The 12,443-nt window shown below is 44.9% G+C and overlaps 1 protein-coding gene across 1 annotated transcript; it reads right to left on the reverse strand.

Annotated features, from left to right (window-relative positions):
* Positions 1-10,788: 10,788 nt before the first annotated feature.
* Positions 10,789-11,385, reverse strand: LOC145112106 (uncharacterized). Its single transcript, XM_079048317.1, has one exon. The coding sequence runs from the start codon at positions 11,383-11,385 to the stop codon at positions 10,789-10,791; it is 597 nt and encodes a 198-aa protein (XP_078904443.1).
* Between the last annotated feature and the right edge of the window lie 1,058 nt (positions 11,386-12,443).

Raw genomic sequence — 12,443 nt, forward strand, 5'->3', positions numbered from 1 at the left:
AATCAACTGTTTAGTGAGGACATGCATAGGACTCGACGAGTTGTTCTTGGACTCGGCGAGTCGGAGCGCAAACCCTCCCGATTGCTCAGATTTCAGAGTTGTGAGTTGAATCAGCGAGTGGAAGAGGACTCAGTGAGTTAGAACAAGGATCTGGAATTGGAGGGACTCGGCGATTCCACGTCCCGACTCGGCGAGTCGAGTCGTTAGTTAGAGAAGTGTGAGTCCAGGAACTCGGCGAGTTCATAGTAGGACTCGACGAGTAGAGTCAACCAAGAAGTTGACTTTGACCCGGAAGTTGAATTTGACCAGGAAGTTGACTTTGACCAGGGGTAAAATAGTCATTTTACCCTGAGATTAGTTATCAGTATCTGATTTAGTGTTTATGGGATTTGTAGTCGGGGAGGTCCGGAGAAGCAGTCAGACAGTTCTAGAATTAGCACCTCAGCAGCCAGCGTTACGAGGTGAGTTTCCTTCCAGTAGGGACGGGTCTACGGCCACAATGCCGGCCCGTTTAGTTAGCAGTAGTTCTGGATTTCGGTCCGGTGCAGTAGTTTAGTGTGCTTGATGTCTTTGTGATTCAAGTATGTCTTTGTGTTATGTGTTCCGGACTTCGGTCCGATGCAGTATACAATATATGTGTTTATGATAGTAGTTATAATTATGCTATGATATGTTCAGTCAGTTTCCGGACTTCGGTCCGATGCAGAGGGCAAGGCCCTGGTTAGTTTCAGACTTCGGTCCGATGCAGTTTCCGGACTTCGGTGATCTTCAGAGATTACTCGCACCATACTTGAGCAGACTCCTGTGATATTCGGTTCGATCAAGGAGGGTATTTTAGAGCTGATGGACGAGAGGTTGAGCACCTTCCGTGCTGAGGTGGCGGCCATGATGGGGTCGCGCACACTCACCTTCAGGGAGTTCCGGGCTTGTGGAGCTCCAGATTACCATGGGGCGTGGGATCCCATTGCGAGTACCAGGTGGTTGGCGGATGTCGCTAATGCGTTCCGCACCAGCAGATGTCCCAAGGGGGACAAGGTCAGACTAGCATCATGTCTTCTGAAGGACAGGGCACGAGATTGGTGGGAGGAGATCGGGCATGTCATCGGGGATGATGCAGTGCTTGATGCGGTGACTTGGGCTGATTTTACTACCAGGTTCAGAGCCGAGTTTGCACCGGTTATTGAGGTACAACAGTTAGCCAGGGAGTTTCAGGATGTCACCCAGACTACAGAGACAGTGGCGGAGATTACCGCCAAGTTCAGGGAGAGGGCTCTTCTTGTTCCTCAGTATGCAACTAATGAGGAAATGAAGAAGGCCCGTTATCATGAGATGCTGCGGAGTGATATCCGCCAGTTTGTGAGCCGGTCCAGCTGCAAAACGCTGGATGATATGATTGCGAGGGCTCGAGAGAGGGAGATAGACTTGGAGATGGAGAGGAAGAGGAAGCCAGAGGTGGCTTCAGGCACAGGGAGTTCCGGCAAAAATCCCAAGGTATCAAACCACAGATCTAGATGACAGTAGAGCCACAGTCGGTGTGGCAAGTGTGGGAGATTGCAAGATGGGGCGTGCAAGGCAGGGAGTGCCGGTTGTTACAAGTGCGGCCGGACTGGGCATATGAGCAAGGATTGTACAGCTACCACCACCACCACAACATCTGATCTAATTTGCTTCCATTGCAATCATAGGTGACATAAAAAGTCCCAGTGTCCGAGTTTGGTAGCAGCATGGAAGGTGTTAGCACCTGCCCCTGCAACATTGAGGATTACAGACGGCCGTTAGGGCCGGAGTGAGGCGCCAGTGGCGAAGAGTAGAGCTTTTCAGATGACATCAGAGGAGGCGCGAGCGACTCCTGATGTGGTGACGGGTATGTATTTTCCTTTCCTCTCTTTACTGATATTGATTGTTTCTTATGATCGTATGTTTGTATATATAGGGTCGTTCCTAGTGAACAACATTTCAGCTACAGTATTGTTTGATTCGGGGCCTACCTGATCATTTGTTTCGCTTGCGCTTAGCAAGAGGTTTAGTAGAGCTCCGGGGGAGCTGGATTGTCCACTCGAGGTGGAAATAGCAGACGACAGGACCGTCAGGGTCGCGAGAGTGCATAAGGGGTGTTCGCTTCAGTTATTCGATGAGCAGTTTTCAGTAGACTTGGTTCTTATTCCTCTGCGAGGGAACAAGGTTATAGTGGGTATGGATTGGCTGAGCCCCAATGGGGCAGTGATTGACTGTGAGCTGCAGTTAGTGAGGGTTCGCACTCCCAGTGGGGGAGAGTTAATGATTCAGGGCGAGAGGCCGCAGCGCGGACTGATTCTTTGTTCAGCAGCGAGAGCGAGGCGCTACGTTCAGCAGGGTTGCGCAGGGTACCTGGCCTATATCATAGATGCCCGGGAGAAGGGTAAGGCGGCAGTTGACGATGTTCCAGTAGTACGAGAGTACCCGGACGTATTCCAGAGGATTTGCCTGGAATACCTCCGGAGAGACAGGTTGAGTTTCGGATTGACCTGGTCCCGGGTGCGACTCCGATAGCCAAAGCACCGTATCGGTTGGCTCCTCCAAAGATGCATGAGTTGTCTACGCAGCTACAGGAGCTGCTAGACAAGGGTTTCATCAGGCCGAGTAGTTCACCATGGGGAGCCCCGATCTTGTTCGTGAGGAAGAAGGATGGGTCGCACTGTATGTCCATAGATTATCGGGAGCTGAACAAGGTGACGGTGAAGAATCGTGAACCGCTCCCGAGGATAGATGATTTGTTTGACCAGCTTCAGGGAGCATCTTGGTTCTCCAAGATTGATCTACGGTCAGGATATCACCAGCTGCGGGTCAGGGATGAGGATGTGCAGAAGACTACTTTTAGGACCCGCTATGGTCATTATGAGTTTGTGGTGATGCCGTTCGGGCTCACCAATGCTCCAGCCGCGTTCATGGATCTCATGAACCGCGTATGCAGACCGATGCTGGATCGCTCTGTGATAGTGTTCATTGATGACATCTTGGTTTATTATAAGACTCAGGAGCAGCATGAGGAGCACCTGAGAGAGGTGCTAGAGACGCTGAGGAGGGAGAGACTTTACGCGAAGTTATCCAAGTGCGAGTTCTGGTTGCGCGAGGTGCAGTTCCTTGGTCACCTCGTCAACCAGAAGGGTATACTAGTAGATCCGGCCAAGATAGAGGCTGTGATGCAGTGGGAGGTCCCGAGGTCTCCAAATGAGATTCGGAGCTTCCTAGGACTGGCAGGGTATTACAGGATATTCATCCAGGATTTCTCCAAGATAGCAGTTCCGCTCACCCGACAGACCAAGAAGTCGGTGGTGCTTCGCTGGGTGCCTGAGCAGCAGGCAGCATTTGAGACCCTCAGACAGAGATTGTGCGAGGCGCCAATCCTTACCCTGCCAGAGGGAGTAGAGGATTTTGTAGTTTACTGTGATGCGTCGATCACAGGTATGGGAGCAGTGTTGATGCAGCGAGGGCATGTGATAGCTTATGCCTCTAGACAGTTGAAGCCTCACGAGGCTAACTATCTGACGCACGATTTAGAGCTGGGGGCAGTGGTGTTTGCCCTCAAGATTTTGAGACATTACCTCTATGGGGTCCGCTGTATCATTTACACGGATCACAAGAGTTTGAGGTACCTCATGGATCAGCCGAATCTGAACATGAGGCAGCGCCGGTGGTTGGACGTGGTAAAGGATTACGACTGTGAGATCCTTTATCATCCGGGCAAGGCCAACGTAGTGGCCGACGCCCTGAGCCGCAAGGCGGTAGCAGCCCCGATCAGTGATATATGTCTGAGGATGACAGTGATTACTCCATTGTTGGAGCAGATCAGAGAGGCACAGGTTGAGGGCCTGAAGGAGGAGAGGCAGAAGTGTGAGAGGATTGTGGGCCGAGTAGCTTCCTTTGACTATGATAGTCGAGGATTGTTGACCCTTCATGGGAGAGTATGGGTACCGTACTGGGGTGGAGTACGGCAGGTACTGATGGATGAGGCCCACAAGTCTCGGTTCTCCATTCACCCAGGGGCGACGAAGATGTACAGAGATCTTCGACCTGATTATTGGTGGCCCTGCATGAAGCGGGACGTAGCTTGGTATGTGGAGAGATGCCTGACCTGCAGGAAGGTCAAGGCGGAGCATCAGAGACCCCATGGCAAGATGCAGCCGTTAGACATTCCCGTGTGGAAATGGGAGGATATCACTATGAATTTCATCACTAAGCTTCCCAGGACCACACGTGGAGTTGACTCGATTTGGGTCATAGTGGATCGGCTGACCAAGAGCGCGCATTTCATACCGATTCAGGAGAGCATATCGGCCGAGAAGCTAGCCGATATCTATGTGCGGGAGCTAGTGGCACGGCATGGGGTGCCTGTATCAGTAGTATCAGACCGAGACGTCCGTTTTACTTCCAGGTTTTGGAAGCGGTTTTATGACGAGATGGGGACTCGTCTTCATTTTAGCACCGCTTTCCACCCCCAGACGGATGGGTAGAGCGAGAGGACGATTCAGACTCTCGAGGACATGCTTCGGGCATGTGTCCTAGATTTTGGGGGCAGTTGGGATACGTATCTTCCATTAGCAGAATTTTCGTATAACAACAGTTACCACGCTAGTATTGGCCGCTCTCCTTTCGAGATGCTTTACGGGTGGAAGTGTAGGACCCCGATTTGTTGGGGCGAGGTCGGTCAGAGGGTTATCGGGAGCACTGAGGTGGTGCTCAAGACCACAGAGTTGATCCAACAGGTCCGTAGCAGACTACAGACTGCGCAGAGTCGGCAGAAGAGTTACGCCGACAGGAGGCGTTCGGACTTGGAGTTTCAGGTGGGCGATATGGTCCTCTTGAAAGTGTCACCCCAGAAGGGTGTTATTAGATTTCGGAAGAGGGTCAAGCTGGGCCCCATATTCATTGGTCCATTTAGGGTTTTGGCCCGGGTGGGTCGGGTTGCTTATCGGTTAGATCTTCCTGCAGAGCTCAGCCAGATCCACATCACGTTCCATGTTTCTCAGTTGCGGAAGTGCTTAGTGGATGATTCAGCAGTGGTACCCCTGGAGGGCATTCGGTTTGACGATAGCCTGAACTATATTGAGAGACCAGTGGCGATTCTAGATCGCAAGGTGAAAAAGCTGAGGAACAAGTCAGTATAGTTAGTTAAGGTGCAGTGGCAGCACCGCAAGGGTTCGAAGTGGACGTGGGAGCCCGAGGAAGAGATGAGGGAGCACTACCCAGAGTTGTTTCCAGAGACAGCAGACTTCGAGGACGAAGTCTAAGATGAGTGGGGGAGAATTGTAATGCCTAGTTCCTGGTACGTATTTAATTTATTAAATGTCTTTTATAAAGAGCTACTCGGCGAGTAGTAGCCCTAACTCGTCGAGTAGATTCTAGGTTGGACGCGGGTTTTAAGTGATATACTCGGCGAGTCCACGCCTGGACTCGACGAGTAGGCCAGTCTGGAGGAAACCCTAATCCTTAGGGTTTGTACCCTATTTAAACGTCCTTACAACCCCCATCCCAGCCTCCATCACCCTTAGAGCGTTCCCACTCGAAACCCTAGCCTCCATTGGTGAGCTTGAGTGATTCCTTCTTGATTTTGAGTGTTTTGGTGTATTCTTTGAAGGGTAGAAGTGAAGGAAAGAGTGAAGGTGCAAAGGAGAAGAAGGAGATCCAGAAGCTAGCTTCCATTTGCTACTTCATCTGGTAATAAAGTCTCCACCTTGTTCATTTTCCTAGTAGATCTTCATATATGCTTGTTTAGCCACTTTTGGGACATTTCAAGGTCCAAACTCGAGATTTGAGCTCTCCTTAGGATGGAGACTATAGATCTGGTCATCATTGAGCTCCAGGAGCTCAAAGTAGCTGCCTTTATGCAAAGCAAGGCCTTGTTCCAAACCCTAGGTTCCCATTTCTAGCTTATTTTGGTGTTTTAGCTTCATACCTCTATGCATGTACGTAAAGTGGGCAACTTTACGTGTTATATTGGCCCTAGAAGCTCAGATCTATGAATTGAATGCACTGAAATCGATTAGAATCAACTGTTTAGTGAGGACATGCATATGACTCGACGAGTTGTTCTTGGACTCGGCGAGTCGGAGCGCAAACCCTCCCGATTGCTCCGATTTCAGAGTTGTCAGTTGAATCAGCGAGTGGAAGAGGACTCAGTGAGTTAGAACAAGGATCTGGAAGTGGAGGGACTCGGCGAGTCCACGTCCTGACTCGGCGAGTCGAGTCGCGACTTAGAGAAGTGTGAGTCCAGGAACTCGGCGAGTTCATAGTAGGACTCGGCGAGTAGAGTCAACCAGGAAGTTGACTGACCCGGAAGTTGACTTTGACCAGGAAGTTGACTTTGACCAGGAAGTTGACTTTGACCAGGGGTAAATTAGTCATTTTACGCTGAGATTAGTTATCAGTATCTGATTTAGTGTTTATGGGATTTGTAGCCGGGGAGTTCCGGAGCAGCAGTCAGACAGTTCCAGATTTAGCACCTTAGCAGCCAGCGTTACGAGGTGAGTTTCCTTCCAGTAGGGACGGGTCTACGGCCACAATGCCGGCCCGTTTAGTTAGCAGTAGTTCCGGACTTCGGCCCGATGCAGTAGTTCAGTGTGCTTGATGTCTTTGTGATTCAAGCATGTCTTTGTGTTATGTGTTCCGGACTTCGGTCCGATGCAGTATGCAGTATATGTGTTTATGCTAGTAGTTATGATTATGCTATGCTATGTTCAGTCAGTTTCCGGACTTCGGTCCGATGCAGAGGGCAAGGCCCTGGTTAGTTCCGGACTTCGGTCCGATGCAGTTTCCGGACTCCGGTCCGATGCAGAGGGCAAGGCCCTGGTTAGTTCCGGACTTCGGTCCGATGCAGTTTCCGGACTCCGGTCCGATGAAGAGGGCAAGGCCCTGGTTAGTTCCGAACTTCGGTCCGATGCAGTTTCCGGACCTTGGTCTGATGCAGTGGGCAAGGCATAGTAGTTGCTTTATATGCTATTGTATGGTATGTGGTAGTTTGGGGGAGCTCACTAAGCTTTGTGCTTACAGTTTCAGTTTTTGGTTTCAGGTACTTCCGCTAGTAAGGGGAAGAGCTTGGGATGATGGCATGGCACACACCACAGCTTCAGTTTATCCTGGGAGTTTTATTCAGATATTTTGATATGTTTTGACATCAGTTGATTTGATAAACTTATTATGACATTTTGAGACACATGATCCATGGATTTATCTTTTAATATTTGATATGATGATTTAGTAAAGTTTTTAAATGAAAATTTTTGGGTTGTATTTTTGGGATGTTACACACAAAACATGCATTATAGTAATCAAAGTAAAAACAACCATTGCATTAATAATGTATAAGTTTTTACATAGGTGTTCAAACCTTTAACAATTGACATCACAAATAGATAAAGTAAAAGACAACAGACACAACACGGTACTAGGTTGTCTTGTCAAAAGCTCTGGGAGTGTACCTGTCTACTGGATTTCTGAGAATACAAGTTATTTTGAAAGAGAGGATCAACATTTAATACTGGTGAGTTCATAAGTAATTAATTGTGCTAGTTTTAGTTTTAAGAAAATGACTGAGTTTGCTCCAAAAAGTCCTATACTTTCTACTTTACAACTGAAAAGTAGTTTTACTCCATAAAACCATTATGTTTAAGTGTTATTGTACTTATAACCTAGTTTGACATAATTTTAACTCTCCGTAAAATTATAAAAAAGAATGTTTTTCGTTTTGTTTGTGAAAGGTAGTTTAATCCCATAAAACTGTTTCGTTTTGTTTGTGAAAAATGATTAAAGTAGTAGTATTTATTAGGTATGCTCTACTAGTGAAATAACAACCCTATAATTAAGTTTATTAATTAGGGTTAAAATGTGATAAGGTTGTAACCATGCTAATTGACAAGAATGAACACGACGACCTTCTAGCGTCGAAACTGAATACGTGACATTTGTCACCCGTAGATCGTTAGGTCCCACTATAGCTAGCAGCGAGGTGTGGGATTGTCAGTCTCGTATAGATCTATCCACACAATGCCCGCTCTCCCTCCAGGAGACTCTAGTTACAAAACACGACCTAACAAGTATATTGCTATGTCGTTAAGTAGTGGCTCACATATCTGATTATTTGGTTCATAAATTATACCTATTATAATTTATATGTTTTATCTGGTTAGCATGATCTCTCATGAAAGTACCCCTTTGCTCGACTTGATGCAAAGGTGACAATGTTGGATTAAGGTAACTTTTATGTTCCTATATCTATAATATATATAATTAAGAAGGAAACGACCTTCGGACAAATAACTCCACCTTAAGCCTACATCCAAAAAACGAAAAGGAAATAAAGCAATTCATCAGTCCTAAGCCCTTTTAAGTCTTATTTATATACCTATACATATATAAACATGATTTCTAACAATATAAGTTTAAGAATTTATAAGACATTTAAATGAATTTAACAATATTTAAAACTGAGTTAAGCATGTATTTTTAAATATGGGTTTTAATATTCATGTATACATTTAACAAGTATAACTATGATTTAGCCGACTGTCAGACTAGTGATCCTACCCTAAGCACACAACCAAACAAGGAACAGGAGTCAAGGTAACTAGCATCAGTCCTATGCCCGTTAAAGCATACTTACATATAAATATTATAAATGAATATGATTTTGATAATAAAAAATAACCTAAAATACTTTAAAAGAGTTTTTGAATTGATTTTACTAGCTTATTAAAGCATAAGAGTTCCTTTTTGTGTGATTGCTATCATAGGTTAAATATTAACACAATTAGATGGTGTTCAACTTGTGTTCCCCCCTTAAAAGCATTTAAAACCATTTAAAAAGGTAGATTATATGGGTATGAAATCACCTTAACCGAGTCATTCGAATGAAGACTGGAATAAGGGTGTTACTCCTACAACTGAAGTTCCGGAGCACAAATGATTCCTAAATAGCATATAATGATACAAATTGGCATGATATTAGTGATTATAACCACAAAGGTGTTTAGCAAACAACCTAGGATGAAAGAACAACTCACCAAAGGAGTGTTAGAAGCAAGTTAGGAGGCTGAAAGAGAGTTCATGGCTGGCTTGATGTGTTCACCGCCCAAGAACACTTGAGTGTTCACGGCCCAATCATGAAGAGTTCATGGCCCTGATGAATGTTCACGGCCTTAAGAAGGGTTCACGGCCCAAGAACATGAAGAACACTTGAAGTGTTCATAACCCTATCTTGAATATATAAAGGGTTCACGGCCAATGATGAAGGGTTCACGACCGTGAACTCTTAAAGATCATGAAGATGATGATGAAAAGTGATGAATCAATGATAGAATCAAAGGGGTTACCAAGTATGGAAAATTAATGGGATAAGGTACTCACCTCTTTGGGGAAAATGAAGAACCTTTGTGGATGATACTTGAGTGCAACTTGGATGATCACGGCTGTAGGATGAGAAATGAAGATAAAATGAGCCAAAACTCATATATATGGCATGAGTTTAGAGCCCTAGGGTGGGTTCACGGCCGTGAACGTAGTTTGCGGCCGTGAACCACTTTTGAAGGTGTTCCTGGCGCGATTGCAACTCACTGATCTCAAGCTAACACTTCCTACCACTCAAACCTTGAGTGGACTAGGCTTAGAAACTTATAAACTGAACCTTAACATAGCAAAAGATAACAGAAAAAAGTCTGACTGTTGATTGATTAGATTGACTTAAAAGGTAGAGATTTTGGGTTGTCACACGTAAAGTCATCCATGAAAACTTCAATTATATTTTCAACATATTCCGAGAAGATACCAACCATGCAACTTTGGAAATTGTCTGGGGCATTACACAATCCAAATGGCATTCTCCGCTATGCAAAAGTGTCAAATGGACATGTAAAGGTTGTCTTTTCTTGGTCTTCCGGTGCCACCAGGATTTGGTGAAAACCGGAATACCCGTCTAAACAACAAAAATGTGATTTTCCTGCCAACATTTCTAACATTTGGTCAATGAATGGTAATGGAAAATGATCTTTTCGTGTGCTTGCATTGAGTTTTCGATAGTCGATACATACTCTCCACCAATTTTGCACACGGGTGGGGACCATCATACCTTTGTTGTTCTCGACCACCGTGATTCCCGTCTTCTTTGGAACAACTTGCACCGGGCTCACCCATTTGCTATACAAGATTGGGTAGATCATTCCCGCATCAAGGAGCTTTATAATCTCTTTCTTGACCACTTCCATCGTTGGCGGATTCAACCTTCTTTGCGCATCTCGACTTGACTTGCATTCATCCTCCATCAAAATCTTGTGCATACAAGTGGAGGGGCTCAATCCCTTGATATCCACAATTTGTCCAACCTATTGCTTCTTTATGTTCCTTCAACACCTTGAGGAGTTGCTCTTCTTGACATTCGGCTAAGTGAGTTGAAATGATAACCGGGAGGGTTTCATTCTTGCTCAAGTAAGCATACTTTAAGTTTTGACGAAGGACCTTTAATTCCAATTCCGGTGGTTGAACAAGGGAGGGTGGAAATCTTGCGTGAGTTTGAGGTAATTCAATTTTCTTTACACTGAATTGAGTGGTTTTCTTGATCTCCAAATTGTTAACCAAATTTTCAACTTTCGGGTCTAGTTGGTAAAGCTTCAACTTCTTGACTAATTTACCACAATCAAATCCTTTGCTCAAAATCATCTCCAATATGTTACCATTAGACAACTCAAACAATTCTTGGGTGAACGGTTCAACAACATCAACAAAGTATAAGGATGAAACATCACTAGGATATCTCATAGCATCTTAAATGTTAAAACTTATTGTTTCACCATCACACTCCATTGTGAAGCTGTCCGCATACACATCAATCTTTCTTCTAGCCGTCTTCAAAAATGGTCTCCCAAGTAAAATTAGAGCCGACTTGGAGGACACTAGTTCTTCTAGATCAATCACATCGAAATCCGCCAGGAAGACCAATTGGTTCACTTGCACAAAGACATCTTCCAAAACACCTCTAGGAAAGACACTTGATTTGTCCGCAAGAGAAATTATGACACTGGTTTCTCTTAAAGGACCAACATTCAATGATTCATACACCGAGTAGGGCATGAAATTGATAGAAGCGCCAAGATCAAGCATGGCAATACTAAAAGTGACATCTCCTATCTTGCAAGGAACCATACACATTCCCGGATCTTTGCACTTAGGTGGAAGTTTCCTTTGTAAAACCGCAGATGCATTTTCATTCATTGAGATTTTCTTATTTCCCTTCAACTTTCTCTTATTGGTGAAAAGTTCCTTTAAGAATTTTTCATATCTAGGAATTTGTTTGATTGCATCAACTAAAGTAATGTTTAATTCCACCTTTCGGAAGGTGTCCGAAATCTCTTTCTCCTCCATATTCTTGTTTGAAGTTGCAAGTCGGGACGGGAATGGCGGTTGAGTGGCTATTGGTGTAACTAGAGGGGTAGTCTTCTTTGGGACTCCGGCTTGTGAATCATTCTTGACTATATGATCTACAATGGGAATGACCTCTATTTCTTCCTCTTCTTCCCTTGGCTTCTTCTTTGAACTAACTTCTCCGGCTTGTTTGCCACTTCTCAAGTTCACCACATTGACATTTGGGTTCTTTTCGGTTTGAGAAGGCAGTTTTCCACGAGACTCCAGCTTGATTATGGATGTAACTATATCTCCCATTTGTGCTTCAAGGTTGGAGATACTAGTTCTTGTCTCTTTTTGGAATTGTTGGGTACTAGTGGCTAGGGATTTGACAATGTCTTCAAGAGACATTTCGGAGCAACTTGGTTGGGATTAAGGGGGTTGTTGGTGATGTGGAGGGTGTGGTTTGGGTTGATAGTGTGGTTGTGGGTGTTGGTAGTGAGGTTGTTGTGGTTGATAGGAGGGTCTAACCAATGCATTTTGAGGTAATGGTCTTGGGTTGTAGCTCATGTTGGGATTTGGCTTCCAACTTAAATTGTATGCATTTTGGTAACCGAATGGTTTGTTGTGGTAATTTTGGAATTCTCCCGTGGCATTCACATGTTCCACATCTTCTTGAAGAATGGGGCACATATCCGTAGGATGTCCCATTGTTGCACATATTCCACAAACGATCACTTGTGGAGTTTGTCCCATGGCTAACTTTTGAACAACGGATGTTAAATATTTGATTTGAGACTCTAGGTTTAATGTTCCCACTTCATTGACTTTTTGTTGAGTTTCTCTCTTCATATCTTGGTGCGGGTAAAAATGTTGTGAATTTGCGGATATGGTGTTGAAGAGTTGTCTTGTTTGTTGTGGAGTATTGCTAAAGACATGTCCACCGCTTGAGGAATCAACTAATCTTCTCTTCATTGGCAACAATCCCTCATATAAGTGTTGAATGAGGAGTTGTTCCTGAATTGGATGTTGTGGACAACTATAGAACAATTTTTTTAACCTCCCAATAATGATGAAAA

This window comes from Lactuca virosa, chromosome 5 (genome assembly GCF_052849685.1).
Source record: "Lactuca virosa cultivar CGN04683 chromosome 5, Lactuca_virosa_CGN04683_v6, whole genome shotgun sequence".
Classification (NCBI taxonomy): domain Eukaryota; kingdom Viridiplantae; phylum Streptophyta; class Magnoliopsida; order Asterales; family Asteraceae; genus Lactuca; species Lactuca virosa.